Source organism: Rhinoderma darwinii, chromosome 4 (assembly GCF_050947455.1).
Source record: "Rhinoderma darwinii isolate aRhiDar2 chromosome 4, aRhiDar2.hap1, whole genome shotgun sequence".
In the NCBI taxonomy this organism is placed as follows: Eukaryota; Metazoa; Chordata; class Amphibia; order Anura; family Rhinodermatidae; genus Rhinoderma; species Rhinoderma darwinii.
In genome coordinates this window covers 401,375,085-401,391,467 of record NC_134690.1, presented here as the reverse complement: position 1 = coordinate 401,391,467, position 16,383 = coordinate 401,375,085, and the positions used below count along the sequence as shown (strand labels likewise).

Sequence of the window (16,383 nt, the reverse complement as noted above, 5' to 3'; positions counted from 1 at the left end):
GTAATCTTACTGTCCGGCCGCGACTTCCGGTCCACAGGAAAATGGCGCCGGACGGCGCGCATTTCAAATTGGACTGTATGATCTCTCGAGAACACGGCTGTGTCTGCACTGCCAGAAGCTGAGCGTTCTGAAGAGAAGTGGATGATACTTCTCATCAGAACGCCCAGCTAGTAAAAGAAGTAAAAACGCCCCGATGTACGCACATAATACACGCCCAGTTGTACTTTTACTTTTCAACACGCCCAGTTGTACTTTTGCAAGCCTCATTTGCATAAATACGAAAATGGTCATAACTTGGCCAAAAATGCTCGTTTTTTAAAAATAAAAACGTTACTGTAATCTACATTGCAGCGCCGATCACATGCAATAGCAGATAGGGGCTGCAAAATCTGGTGACAGAGCCTCTTTAAGCGCCGAGACGCATCTTCTAAGCAAAGTGGATGCATAGAAGCTACATCTCACAAATGATGCAAAATGTTTAAAGGATATTTTTGGCCTATGTGATGTAATATGTAAAAAGCCTTCTCCGTGTACAACACAGCCATAATATGGCTTGGTGTGCATGAGGCGTTCTGCTACAAGTGGCAGATTTTGTTGCAGAAATTATCTGGGACTAAGGCCTGATTTACACGAGCGTGTGCGTTTTGCGCACGCAAAAAACACAGCGTTTTGTGTGCGCAAAAGGCACTTAACAGCTCCGTGTGTCATCAGTGTATGATGCGCGGCTGCGTGATTTTCGCGCAGCCGCCATCATTATGACACTCCATTTGGATGTTTGTAAACAGAAAAGCACGTGGTGCTTTTCTGTTTACATTCAGAGTTTGACAACTGTTGCGTGAATCACACGGGTCCCACGGAGGTGCTTCCGTGCGGCATGCGTGGTTTTCACGCACCCATTGACTTCAATGGGTGCGTGATGCGTGAAAAACGGCGAAATATAGAACATGTCATGAGTTTTACGCAGCGGACTCACGCTGCGCAAAACTCACGGACTGTCTGCACTGCCCCATAGACAAATATAGGTGCATACGACACGCGTGAAAAGCACGCGCGTCGCACGCGCGTATATTACGCTCGTGTAAATGATGCCTAAAAATCAGTTCCATTCATCTGCCGTGTGTGACTGCGACCCTAGGCCTTATTCACACGAGCGTATTTCACGTCTGTGTTACGCGCGTTAAAACAACGGACGTCACACGGACCTATGCAATTCAATAGGGCCATTCAGACATTCAGTGTGTCCGCTGCGTGAAACTCACTGCATGTCCTATTCTTCTGTGTTTTTTGCGCATCACGCGCCCATTGAAGTCAATGGGTGTGTTAAAATCACGGAAAGCACACGGACGCACATTCGTGTGCTGTCCGTGATTCACGCAACAGTTGCTAAAGAAATGATGAGAAAAAGAAAAACACCTCCTCCAGTTTTTTTTTGCTGACGTGCATACGGATGACATACGCGCGTAAAAAATGCAGACGGACACCGTACACAGATGTCACACGGAACTGCAGCACGCGCAAAATGTTGCATGTTTACGCGCGCAAAACGGACACGCTTGTGTGAATAAGGCCTCAGTTTTTCATATAACAGGTCCCTGCTTTTCTGTAAAGTTCATTGTTAGCCCTTATTTACACGAGCGTGTCCGTTTTGCACGCGTAAAAAACAACATTTTTGCGCACGTTGCAGTTCTGTGTGACATCCGTGTGCGGTGCGTGCCTGCGTTTTTTATGCGCGTATTTGATCCATATCTCACGCGTTTTTTACATCAGCAAAAAAAACTGAAGGAGGTGTTTTTCTTTTTCTCATCATTTCTTTAACAACTGGTGCGTGAATCATGGACAGCACAGGAATGTGCGTCCGCGTGCTGTCTGTGATTTTCACACACAGCTCCGTGTGTCAGCCCCGTATGATGCACGGCTGCGTGATTTTCGCGCAGCCGCCATCATTATGACACTCCGTTTCCAGCGGACTCACGCAGCGTAAAAATCACGGACATGTCTGCACGGCCCCATAGACTAATATAGGTCCGTGCAACGCGCGTGCAAATCACGCGCGTTGCACGGACGTATTTCCCGTTCGTCTGAATAAGGCCTAAGGAAGAGATACTTGGGGCACATCCTATCACTACACCATCATCGTGCTGGCGGAAAAGCAAAATTGGAACATTGGTCGAATCAGGAGACGTTTTAACGGTAAGGCTACACGTATTGGCCTAAACACTGAACCGACATGTGGTTTTACCACAAATCGGCGCAGTGTTTGAATGATTGTTAAATTACTCATTTTTTTGCAGGATAAACTGTTGCTTATTTGAAAAAACATGCAGATATTAACAATTATTTTAACAGTGCGCCGATTTGTGGTAAAACCACATGTCAGCTCGGTATTTCGGCTGCCCAGTGGCTGATACGTGTTGCCTTATTATTATAGCCATATTTAGTCCCCTAATTGGACAAATGAACATGACTAACCATCAGGTGATCGGTACGTACAAGCAAAGTCATAGTAAAAGAAAATGTAATGATCGATAATTGCACAGTTATATAATGGATTTTCCCACATAAGTATTGATGCCATTATTGATCAGATATGTCATCAATGTCTGATTACTGGGGTCCCTCCTTAGGGTAAAATCACACACAGAGTTTTGATGCAGTTTTTTGGTGCAGTTTTTTTTAACCGAAGCCAGAAGTGGATCTAAAGGATAGAAAAGCTGTATAGAAAACATTGATGTATTCTCCATTCTTTGGTGTCCACTCCTGCGTTTAGCTCAAAAAAACGGAGCCAAAAACTGCATGAAAACTCTGTGTGTGGCCTTATGCTTATGAGGGTAAGGCCACACAGAGCGGTCGCGATGCGTCCAACAATGGCGTCGGCACTATGTTTGGCGCGGATGCCAATTACCCTGTCAATGGCCGCGCGTTATTGCAGGTAAAACGGCCCTTTACCTGCAAAATTGGGTATATTAATTAATGGCCGCATGATTTTGCAGATAAACGTCCGTTTTACCCGCATAAACACGCGGCCATTAACAGGGTATTTGACAGCCGCGCCAAACATGGTGCCAGCACGGTTGCTGGCCACGTCGCAACCGTGTCAGGGCCGCCCCGTGTGGCCATACCTTAAGGCATTATTCACACGAACGTGTGCGTTTTGCACACACAAAAAACGCTGCATTCTTTGTGCGTTGGAGTTCCGTGTGTCATCAGTATGTGCTGCGTGATTTTCACGCATATGCCTTCCTTATGACACACGGTTTTGAAGTTTAGAAAATGAAATGAAGGAAGTGGTTTTATTTTTTCTTCCATTTCTTTATCTACTGTTGCGCGAATCACGCGCGACACACGGTAGTCAATGGGTGCATGATGCGTGAAAAAAGGCCAAGTATAGGACATGTCGTGAGTTTTACGCAGCGGACACACGCTGCGTGAAAATGACGGAATGTCTGAACGGACCCATTGACTAACATAGGTCCGTGCGACGCGTGTGATTTTCACGCGCGTATCACGGACGTAATACACGTTCGTGTGAATAAGGTCTAAAGCTGTTACAGCATCTTCAGCTTCTTCCTAATCAGGGCCTCTCCCAACCAGCAGTGTTTGGGTTATTGCAACAGAGCCCATTCACGTCTCTGGCGCGGATTCTGGCGCTGATTCTGGCGCTGATTCTGGCTCTGCTCTTGGTAAGGAATGAAGCAGTTTTGGACAAAATCCAAAACAGAATCTGCGCTTTACCAAGCCTATTGATGAAAAAACACTTTAATTACCATGTGTCCAGTGTTCTAGGTATGTTATCAGATGACATCTCATTTATGTATTTATTTGCACAGTATCTTTTAGCGATGACCTTCGTTTATTTCAAGAGAGCTGGATTCAATGTGAATGAGTACACCAGAGACAATTTCTTTGTGGCTTTGTGAGTATCTGATGCATCCTGTTCATTTATTAGAGATATAAGCAGATACTTGCATGTGAGGTCTTGTCTCTTCTTGGGTTCAGTATAAGGGTATGTTCACACGAGGGCGTCCGTAACGGCTGAAATTACGGGGATGTTTCCGCCTGAAAACATCCCCGTAATTTCAGCCGTAACGGCATGTGCAGGCGCTTGAACGCCGCGTCCATTACGGACGTAATTGGCGCTGCTATTCATTGGAGTCAATGAGACAGGTCACTTCTTTGACGCGGGCGTCTATTTACGCGCCGTCATTTGACAGCGGCGCGTAAATATACGCCTCGTGTGAACAGACAAACGTCTGCCCATTGCTTTCAATGGGCAGATGTTTGTCAACGCTATCTTCGGCGCTATTTTCGGACGTAATTCGGGGCAAAAACGCCCGAATTACGTCCGTAATTAGTGCGTGTGAACATACCCTAAGACCTCCCCATGTGGAAGAGGTCCCAAACCATTGTTATTCTATGGAGCTGTTCACACCATCCTATATCTACACTGAAGTATTTCTACACACATTATTTATGTCTTAATACTCCGCATCCCCCTCAAATGCAAACGATTGCTCTATTCTCCCCACAGAAGTCAATGAATTTTGAAAAAGACGCATCCTCAATATGGATCCGTGTTTTACATCCTTTTTACGTCTCACTATTTTTAAAGGCCATAAGGGGAAAAAGCACTGATAACTACAGATGAAAATAAGGATGAAAAACACAAACAACTCAGAGCGAAAATAACAAAACACAAACATAAATATAAACCCAAATGCAAACAAAATGATCATTATTGATCTTATCTCTTATTAATCACTTTATATGGCCCAGAGTAGGTGTGTATGGGGGAGTTGGGAGGAATTTCTGTTGGCTGATCGAGACCCATTCACTGCTATTGACCACAGACCCCTTCCTGTATATTTGTGGGAAGGTGTCCGGGCCGTAGAAGTGTACCGCAAATTATGGAACATGTCCGTTCTTTCGCTTTTTACGGGCCGTGCTACCATACTTTGTGTGGGAGCACGGGCCGAAAATGCGAGTGGGTGTCCAGGCCGGCCGTGATTACAGGCACGGCCGTGTGCATGGGGCCTAAAGCCCCATGCACACGACCATATTTTTCATCCGTAATTACAGACCTATTAATTTCAATGGGCTACGGACACTTTTCAATGGGCTACGGACACTTTTCAATGGGCTTCTGTCACCTTTCCGTATTTTTACGGATGGGTGTCCGTTCCGTAGAAATGATCCATAAAATATAGAACATGTCCTATTCTCGTCCGTAATTACGGCACGGACTCCCCATAGAAGTCTATTGGCGCTTCCGTAATTACGGACGGCTACGGATGTGCACTGGTAGCTGTCCGTAACTACGGTAGTGTTGCTAGGCGACGCCAGGTTTGCAGTTGTGGCACATCATTTGTGGTTTTCTTCTTTTTGTGGATCCGTATGCACAGATGCACTACGGACCGTATTTGCGGATACTGTTCCGTATATGTGGATAAATTGCGAATGACTACGGATCCGTATTTACTGATGGATGAAAATATGGTCGTGTGCATGGGGCCTAACTGACAACATGAGGCATGGTTTAACGTAAGTGACATATTAATACACAAAGGACAAGGAATTGAGACAAGTGATGTAAAGCAGAATAATCAATATGAGTGGAGGAGCAAACAGTTAGGCTATGTGCACACACACTAATTACGTCCGTAAGTGACGGACGTATTTCGGCCGCAAGTACCGGACCGAACACAGTGCAGGGAGCCGGGCTCCTAGCATCATAGTTATGTACGACGCTAGGAGTCCCTGCCTCGCTGCAGGACAACTGTCCCGTACTGAAAACATGATTACAGTACGGGACAGTTGTCCTGCAGCGAGGCAGGGACTCCTAGCATCGTACATAAGTATGATGCTAGGAGCCCGGCTCCCTGCACTGTGTTCGGTCCGGTACTTGCGGCCGAAATACGTCCGTCAATTACGGACGTAATTAGTGTGTGTGCACATACCCTTATAGCAATTCATAGGTAAGGAGCGCGAATGTTTTATGGTCCTCAGATTCAGATCGGGTACATGGTTGTGATGCCCCCACAAGGTATGAGGGGCACATTTCTTTAGTGATATAGAAAGACATTAATCCATGCGACACATTTATTCCAGTTCGGAGTGTGTCAAAGATTGTCATAAGTTTGTACTCCCAGACTCTCCTGTCTCTGAGATTTTAAATTTCCTTTTAATACTGGTATCTTCATGTTGTGGCCAGGGCTACAAAAATGTTTTGCCACAGGTAGATCACTGTTTTTTTCTTTTAGGGTATGTTCACACGCTTAACCAAAAACGTCTGAAAATACGGAGCTGTTTTCAAGGGAAAACAGCTCCTTATTTTCAGGCGTTTTTTAATCAAAGTTGCGTTTTTCGTGGCGTTTTTGACAGCCGTTTTTGGAGCTGTCAATGAAAAACAGCTCCAAAAACGTCCCAAGAAGTGACATGCACTTCTTTTTCACAGGCGTATTTTTACGTGCTGTTTTTTTAAAACGAAGTGTAAAAAAACGCCCCGTCGGAACAGAACACTGTACTTCCCATTGAAATCAATGGGCAGATGTTTGGAAGCGTTCTGCTTCCGATTTTTCAGACGTTTTTCGGGATGTTTACAGCATATGGCATATGTACAGCGCTTCTCATGCAGGTCTCTCTCTTATCTCATCCACATAGAACAGACATTCCCAGTCATAAGCTTTACCTGCAGCCGTGGTCTCTGAGATCAAAACAGAAGATTACTCATTGATATGATTGGAGCTCCTCTGCCCATGTCTTTTTCTTCTGTCTCCGGAGAGTGTTTTTCTCTATCCCGGCATCTGTCATTTACTGGCTGGCCTTTCCTATATCTCCCGCAGCAAGTCTCCTCTCACCTGCTACCAGGAATCTCCATCCCTTGTCCCCTCTCTCAGTGGCTAACTATTTCCTCCATGGGTTGGTCTCCCCTTAAGGTTCGGTTGCGTCCCCTCTGGGGGTGCATCCTCCGCACTCATCACCTCAGGCCAGAAACAGCCATTCCAAATTTTAGGCCACATCTTTTTCTCGGCCCAGTCTGCAACTTAGATTCTGCCCACTTTTTTTGCCACATGGGTGGGACGCAACAGGAGGCGCTTCTCCAGGTATGAACATTCAGGGGACGGGACTTTTCATCAGCCTATCGCCTCTCTGTGCGGGTTTTCCATTGGGGAGGTCCTTAACCCCCCCTGAGTAGCGGGCAGCAGCTCACAGCACTCCGCCAGCTCCCCTCATCTGACAGGACAAGGATTAGGACACACAGTACCACGGTCTGGAAGGTAAGCCCTGCTTGCTCTAATCCCTATTTTGCTTACCACAGGTCTAGCACCTATATTTTCTCTCTCAGCCAGTAACTTTTTCTTTTCTTCTTCCAACATGTCCTCCTCCCGGGAGGTTTCCTGACAAAAACCAAGCCCCGCAGAGGTAGTCACGCACTTTGCTAGTGCTCACTGTAACAAAAAATTCTCCTGCGGCCAACCCATTTCTCTCCTGATGCCGTCAGTCAGGATGTGGTACCACCTGATTGGGCCGGCTCCCTATCCAAGGCCAAAGGAGACCAATCCGGACTATCACAGTCTATGGTTGCGACCTAATGTCTGCCATCTCAGCAATAGCTTAGGCTAATGAATTCCTCCACAGAATCCCCTGAAGGGAAAATGCATTCTGCCCTGATCGGTAGACCACATAAGAGAGTTAGAAATTCTCTAGACAGATCTTATTCATCTATAGGATCTCCTGAACTATCAGGACGATCACTGATGACCAGGACCAATCCGCCTACTCAGGTCTTATGACTCGGATTCTGAGCAGGATACAAAACCGGCTTCCGCCATTTAGGATTTGATCTGTGCGGTCTGTGATACTCACCACGCTAAAGGAGGAAGCCTTCTCTCCTACTCAGCAGGGAATATATTTTCGCCGCTATTGGCATCGGCGTGTAGTCTTCTCCAACAATGCGGGATTTCAGGAATAGAGGAACCCTGACCGTTGTCCATTCATATCTAAAAGAACAGATATACTGTTCCCAATTGCAAAGTATCTGGTAAATAAGTGGTCAGTCTCCCAGCCACGGAACGACAGTGTCACGACTCTCCGGGAGTACCACTCTCTATCAGAGGCAGCGTCCTTTAGAGAACCCTTAGTCAAGCCGCTGGACTCACTCTCTAAGTCAGCTTTTGTGGCAGCCGCATCTTTTCTCCACCCGGTCTTTGCTTCTGGTTTCTCTTTTCTGGAGGTGAATTGTTCAGGAAACGTCTGGACAAAATAATTTGTGGAGCTACTGGAGGGAAGAGCGCTCTACTTCCCCAGACTAGAGTGAAGGCTTGTAAGCCCCTACAGCGTACCCAATCATTGCAAGGATAAAATAGTGTTACAGCCTTTTCTTTCCTTCGTCCCAAAGCTAGTCTCTTTGTGAGCGTTCACTCCACACTTTTGACGTGGTTGGGGCCTTGTGCATCTACCTTGCTCCTACTTAATATTTCCTTCGGTTAAAATCTTTCTTAGTCATTCCTGAGAGTTTACTCAAAGATCTACAGGCTCCAAAATCTACCATTGTTTGTATTCTGTCTGTCTGTGATCCCGGAAACCTACTGGTCCAATGGCAAGGTTCCTCCCTTCTGGATGACTGCCAACTCCACGTGTGCTGTCAGTGCATCCTGGGCGGCTTTGCATCAGCTTCTCGGGTGTGCACAAGGCTGCCACCTGGTCTTTGGTAAATACGTTCAACAAAAGGTTTCAGGTTCATACCATGGCATCCTCTGATGCCATCCTGGGCCGCAAGATACTCCAAACTGCTGTGCACTCGGCGGGTCTCATGCAGGTCTTTTCATTTTCCCACCCTCTCGGACTGCATAAGAACGTCCCACAGTACTGTCGTCCCGTCCCCTCCGATGATATTAATGAGAAAAATACATTTTTGTGCTCACTATAAAATATTTTTCTCGTTTGATTCATTGGGGGAAATAGATTCCACCGTTGTTGTGATTTTATCTGGACTCGGGATTTATGGTTGATTGGTTCAGTTTTCCACAGGACCAGGATATGTTTATTTTCTGTTGCTTCCCCGTGTCTTTTTTTTCTTCTCCTTCTACTACTTCTGCAAAATGATTAGCCTAGTGCCTGCGGGAGGGAAATAGACTCTATCGGAGGAGCCAACCCATATCTAGAGTCAGTTTCCTAGTCGCAGGGAGCTATACCCACCGTACCGTGTCCCCAATGAGTCCAACAAGAAAAGGATTTTATGGTACAAAAGATCCATTTATTTTCTTAGACAAGTCCAAGCTGGGAGTAGTGTACACGGTTATTCTTGGCAAAAATACAGCAATCTTTTGTGATACCCGATGAAAATAACTGGATGAGACCCAAATATATTCAGTGAAGGATATGATTTATTGGGAATAAAATTGCAAGTCTATACAATAACACATATAGGGGATCAGACCCCTTCATCACAGCGAATCAACATCCATTTATTATCTCTTCTCTTTTAGACCTCTACACAAATGTAACAGAGCTGAGTTTGTCATTTGACATCGTGTTCTGCGATATCAAGATATGTTTTCTATGGTTTTCCAAAGCTGTGATCTATATTAACTGTGAGAAAGTGGAAAAGAAACAGTTTAATGAAAAGTTCTGCTCTGTTTCATATGTCGAGTTTATGTTGCTCTAAAATTTAGATTTACTTCCATATTGCCAGAAAGATGTATATACTGTGTTTATTTTACAGATATCTAGCAAATACAATGGAAGAGGATTATGAAGAAGCCAAGTATGAAATCTTTCCCTGGGCTTTAGGAAGGAACTGGCGCAAGCTCGTCACAGGTTTTCTGAAATCAAGAGATCACTTATGGTCTAGAGTACACTTCAGGGCAGCCGTGAGCAGACGATGCTGTGATGAGGCTAGTTATTCTCTGCAAAACTTTTCATGATCACACCACGTCTATGCCCTACGTCAGACATTACAACAAAAAAAATGTATACCCACTGTTTACTTTTTGGACTGAAGTTAAAAAAAATATACAGTTGGCATACGTTTTACTGATTTTTCTTTTACTCCAGAGCTGCACTCACTATTCTGCTGGTGGAGTCACTGTGTACATACATTACATTACTTATCCTGTACTGATCCTGAGTTACATCCTGTATTATACTCCATAGCAGCACTCACTATTCTGCTGGTGGAGTCACTGTGTACATACATAACATTACTTATCCTGTACTGATCCTGAGTTATATCCTGTATTATACTCCAGAGCTGCACTCACTATTCTGCTGGTGGAGTCACTGTGTACATACATTACATTACTTATCCTGTACTGATCCTGAGTTACATCCTGTATTATACTCCAGAGCTGCACTCACTATTCTGCTGGTGGAGTCAGTGTGTACAAACATTACATTACTTCTCCTGTACTGATCCTGAGTTACATCCTGTATTATACCCCAGAGCTGCACTCACTATTCTGCTGGTGGAGTCACTGTGTACATTACATTACTTATCCTGTACTGATCCTGAGTTATATCCTGTATTATACTCCAGAGCTGCACTCACTATTCTGCTGGTGGAGTCACTGTGTACATTACATTACTTATCCTGTACTGATCCTGAGTTATATCCTGTATTATACTCCAGAGCTGCACTCACTATTCTGCTGGTGGAGTCACTGTGTACATTACATTACTTATCCTGTACTAATCCTGTGTTACATCCTGTATTATACTCCAGAGCTGCACTCACTATTCTGCTGGTGGAGTCACTGTGTACATACATTATATTACTTATCCTGTACTGATCCTGAGTTACTTCCTGTATTATACTCCAGAGCTGCACTCACTATTCTGCTGGTGGAGTCACTGTGTACATACATTACATTACTTATCCTGTACTGATCCTGAGTTACATCCTGTATTATACTCTAGAGCTGCACTCACTATTCTGCTGGTGGAGTCACTGTGTACATACATTACATTACTTATCCTGTACTGATCCTGAGTTACATCCTGTATTATACTCCAGAGCTGCACTCACTATTCTGCTGGTGGAGTCACTGTGTACATACATTACATTACTTATCCTGTACTGATCCTGAGTTACATCCTGTATTATACTCCAGAGCTGCACTCACTATTCTGAAAGCTTCAGAGCTAAAACTCTGCCCTGCTTGTTCAGTGTCTGCACAGAGCTCTGTCTATTTATCTTCTTTATACTGGTCACTGTACAATATTCTGATATAGGATAAACTAACTGTCCACCTGCATTATAGAAGCTAAGCTGTCAGGGATGTGTCTGACAACAAGCTAGCTGACTTTCCAGTAACAACTAGCAGAATTGTGAATGCAGCTCTGAACTATAAAATTACATATAACAAAATGTCTGATGTTCTAGATGTGCCCGTCACCTGTAAGTGCGGTTATTGTTATTATCTGCTAGATCTATTTTGTGGGCTTGAATTGAAGAAAAATATCAATTCCTCCATTGTTTTTTGGGCTTTGCTTTTATTGTGTTCACCTACTTGTAAAAATAACACGTTAAAGGTATTCTGCGGGTCAATACGATTACGGCGATGCAAAATTTATATATATATTCTTATGTTTTACTACTTTTACAAAATAAAAACAATATGCCTTAAAGAAAAAAAAAATGTTCTGTGTCGCCGTATTCTGAGACCCATAACTTTTTTCTTTTTCTGGCGATTGAGCGATGTTAGAGCTTATTTGGGGCAAGCTGTAATTTTTATTAATACTATTTGGGGTACATGTGACTTTTTTTCTTTTATCACTGCTTATTCCATTTTGTTTTTTGGAGGCAAGGTGACCAAAAAACTGCATTTCTGTCGTGATTTATGCATTTTTTTGCAGCATTCACCCTGTGGGATAAATAACGTTATATTATGATCAGACTTTACAGACACGGCGATACCTATTATGTGATTTTTTTTATTCTTTACATTACTTTAATGGAAACATTGGTAAAAAAAAAAAAATGTTAACTTTTACAGATTTTTTTTTTTTATATTTCTAAAAACTTGAATTCATGTTTACATTTTTTTTTGTTCCACCCGGGCACATGAGCATGCGATCATAATGCTACGTTCACCAGCTGATTTTTAAGTGTTTTTACAATTTTGCAAGTCTATTTAAAGTGTATTTTTCGGAGCGTATTTTGAAGCGTCAACGGTGAAGACTAATGGGAAAAACTCAGCTCGTAATACGCTTTTAGAATTGAATGTCACTTCCTTTTTACGGTGTATTTTTACACGGCGTTTTTTGATTGAGCATTGTAAACGTACGCCTCGTATGAACTGCACAGTGTATTTCCCATTTAAGTCGATGGAAAGCTGTTTGCAGGCTTATTTCAAGGGTATTTTGTCAGGTAATACATGCGTTTTACACGGCGAAATATGCCTGAAAATATGCTGTGTGAACATAGCCTTAGATTGCTTACACAATACATGGTTCTTCACTAGGCCCCTCGCTGCCGTGACAACCCATCAACACCCCCCCCCCTCGTCTAACAGCTTAGATGCCGTGGTCGCTATTGACCACGGCATTGAAACGATTAGGCTGGAATTCTAAAAAGCATTTTGCTGCGTTTGTGCATTTTTTTGTGGCGTTTTTAACAGGTTTTTTTTTAGTGCAGAAAGTTATTACATTTAATTCTGCAGTGAAATATAAAAGGCACCACATACGACTGCATTTTGGTTTGTGGCGTTTTTGTTGCGGTCTTATGCTCAGTGGCCTTTTTTTAAAGCACGGCCTGCTCTGGGTGTGGAGTTTTTTCTGGCATTACTCTTATAGGCTTCTTTATAGGACTTCAAAAACGCCAGAAAAAAAGCATGTCCAAAATGACGCTAAATAAAAACCGCTGTTAGGGCCAGTTCATGTTGCGTAAATACTGCAGATTTTCCGAAACTGAAAGTCGTTGCGGAAAATCCGCAGCAAATACAGTAGCAGCAAAGTGGATGAGATAAAACAAGTCTCCTCCACACGCTGCGTAAATACTGAGCGGAATTTTATTCCGCAGCATTTCAATTGTATTTGCATAAACGCTGCTTATTTGTTGTGGGTTTTCCTCATTAAATTCAATGGGGAGGTAAAACCCGCAACAAAGAGCAGTTGCTGCATTTTTTTTTTGCGGCGGGTTCGCAGCGATTCCGCCGCAAAAAAAACCACAACCTAGATAAAAACAAAAAAACTTATACTTACCCAGAATTCTGTGTTCTTCCCCCAGGCCAGCCTCCTGGGATGAGGCTTCATCCCATGTGACCGCCACTGCAGCCAATCACAGGCTGCAGAGGTCTCCCAGGCAGCCGGCCTGCTAATCTAATCTACAGCGGAGATTCCGAGCGTAAAACTGCACCACAGTTTGGTGCGGCTCTTCGCCCGGAATTCCCTGTGGCACACAGGGCAGATATGGTGTGTGCTTTTACGCAGCGTATCTGCCCTGTGTGAACTTAGCCTTACATTTTACAAAGTGCTGGCGTTTTAACATTTTGGTATTTTTCATGGTTTAAAACAGCAGAAAAATTCTCTGTGTGAAGGCCTTAAATGATCGGGATCAAAGTTATTTCTGATCCCGGCCATTAGAGCAGAGCGTCAGCTGTAATATACATCTCACACCCACATGGTACACAGCAGGCTCAGCCGGCAGCACATGTAAGGTGGTTGTTGGGAAGGGGTTAACACCCATTGTTTTGGAATGGGATGTCCAACAAGCTCATATAGGCATAGGCGTAAGGCTGGATTCACACGAGCATGTTCGGTCCGTAATGGACGGAACGTATTTCGGCCGCAAGTCCCAGACCGAACACAGTGCAGGGAGCCGGGCTCCTAGCTTCATAGTTATGTACAATGCTAGGAGTCCCTGCCTCTCTGCAGGACAACTGTCCCGTACTGTAATCATGTTTTCAGTACGGGACAGTAGTTCCACGGAGAGGCAGGGACTCCTAGCGTCGTACATAAGTATGATGCTAGGAGCCCGGCTCCCTGCACTGTGTTCGGTCCGGGACTTGCGGCCGAAATATGTCCGTCAATTACGGACGTAATGACCTAGTGTGAATCCAGCCTAAGGATTACGGTTGCAGGGGGTGCGACCAGACCCCGGATTAGAAGAGGCCTGTCCCGGATACCCTCGGGCTGCCACATCAGGCCCTGTCCAATGTCTGCACGCGGCGCCTACAAGGTCCCGGCTTGATGTGGCAGCCCGAGGGGATCTGGGACTGGCCAGGTGTCCACCCCTATGTTGAAGATATTCAAAATTCCAAGACCTCTGCTACCACAATGACTTTTACAGCATTGCCTGACTACAGACTACTGGAAAATGCTGCACTGGGGTACCAGGAGTTTTGCAATTCTTGACAACAGAAGTTAATGCAGCTAAGGCGCTCCATTACTTAAATTGGGCATATCCCGCAATCACAGCGTATTATGTACTGGTGAACATGGTTCAGATCTTACCGGATGATTAACGTTTCACAGGTTTGTGGCTTAGTAGACGGATTATTCTGACAATGACCTTAGCGGGGCCTCTCTATACTGTGATGTACCCTACATCTGCCTGTTGTATCTACATTGCATAATGGCAATAATATCCCCTCCGATGCTAAGATAGGCTTAGAGAAAGGAGAATTCTAGGAAACCTTTCACGAAAATAATTTTTTATTAAATAGTATTTTACTTGCAGGTCATGGCGATAGCCCCGGCACACTACATCTGGCAGCGTGAACGATCCGAACACCACAGCGGTGCCCTGAGGACCTACAGTAGTGATGAATTCAGGATCCCACGCGGGCCTTGTGCCACACCACAAGACTGCTCCCTCTGTGGCAAGAAAGGACAGTTCTTGGGTCTGGGTCTATCCGACTCTTCATCATCATCTTCATCTAACAGCACATTGAGCACAAGAGAGCAGAGAGCAAAAGACAATACTCCAGAATCACCCGGGGACAAAATGCTGATCGATCCTCCACCGTTTTATCACAACGCCCAAGGTTTGTTTCTGTGAAACTTTATATATACACACATACATACGGCTACTCAAACCTGTATATATTGCACTATGCTAATTCAGGGAATGGAAAAACGAACCCATAAGCGAGCCATATGACTTTGCAGCAAGATTTCCTAATCCCAAACCTGTCATATAGACTCATTTTCTTAATTAAGAGAGAAGCAATGGTTTCAGCAAATAAAGCAGATTCATTGTATAATGAAAAGTGATACAATTTTCTAATATACATTGTTTATAAATTCCTTCGTTCAAGATCTCTGCTTGCGGTCATTCCATAAAAACACATGAAAGGGCTTGTTACAAGACAGATCTCTGATAAGCGCACAGTACCTGTAATGACCCGTTCACCGCTGTAATTATCACATGAACAGGACAGATTTTTATCCACTGAAAGTAAACAAAGAAGGTTCATATTGAATGACTGCAAGCAGAGATCTTAAAAACTGAGGAATTTATACAAACAGTATATTGTAAAATTGATTACACAATAACCTTTTGCTGAAACTGTAATACCATCTTAAGTCCTGATCAGTCCCATTGTGTTACGTACCATATGTGCACCACTCAACCACTAGGGTAGATGCTGTAAGTGGTTAAACGAGGATGGATGTCAGACGTTACCGGACCAGGAAAATATTGCAACAGTACAGCGCCCGCCCGTGGAAATTTAGTTATATTCATTTATAAAATCAGATGTTCCACAATAGAACTGAGAATTCACCACATGCAAACCAAGTATCAGAAAGCAGAGGCTTAAAACAGACACGGGAAACAATGCTGAAGTGAGGACCCTAAACACATTTTAAATAGCCGACCGATGGTGACCTCATCAATACGAGCCGTTACCATGTTATGATGTCACAGACACTGGAAGTGGTCAGCTGAAACGGGTGAGGTCAGGCGGGTAGCCCTCAGCTACAGTGGGCGATACCAGCCTAGGGGTTTATTCTCACAGGGCGGTTTTGGTGCAGTGTTTGAAGCCACAACCAGGAGTGGATTCAAAAAAAGAGCAGTGGAATCTTTCCTATATACTTCCCTTCCCGATCCTCTTCTTTGTGGCTTCAAAAACTCCACATAAAAGACTGCGCCGAACCTGAATTGTGTGAATAAGGCCTAAGTGCATGTCCACATGAGTCGTTCTTTGTGAAGTTTTTTGCCGTAATCGTAAATGGCACGGTTTTGTTGCGATTGCTCTGTTTTGCACGTTAAACTGCGTTATTACCTGCAAAATCGTGGGGGCATTAACTTATCGTTTGTAATCCGCACACATCGCAGCTGGGCATAGATTTTGGCCACATGGCTACGCATGTCCTCACATGTCACGTTTACACTGCTCTATTCTGGTCAGTATTTTGAATCGGTGTTCAGAAGCCAAATCC

General features: G+C 44.2%; 1 protein-coding gene across 2 annotated transcripts in view; it reads left to right on the top strand.

Annotated features, from left to right (window-relative positions):
* The window catches only part of SPDYA (speedy/RINGO cell cycle regulator family member A), a 39,769-nt gene that overhangs the window by 18,479 nt on the left and 4,907 nt on the right, over positions 1-16,383 (top strand). For both annotated transcript variants that reach the window (XM_075863452.1, XM_075863453.1), the window contains exons 4-6: positions 3,828-3,913; positions 9,722-9,893; positions 14,678-14,984. In XM_075863452.1, the coding sequence (XP_075719567.1) occupies positions 3,828-3,913; positions 9,722-9,893; positions 14,678-14,984 (565 nt within the window). The remainder of the gene's footprint in view (positions 1-3,827; positions 3,914-9,721; positions 9,894-14,677; positions 14,985-16,383) is intronic.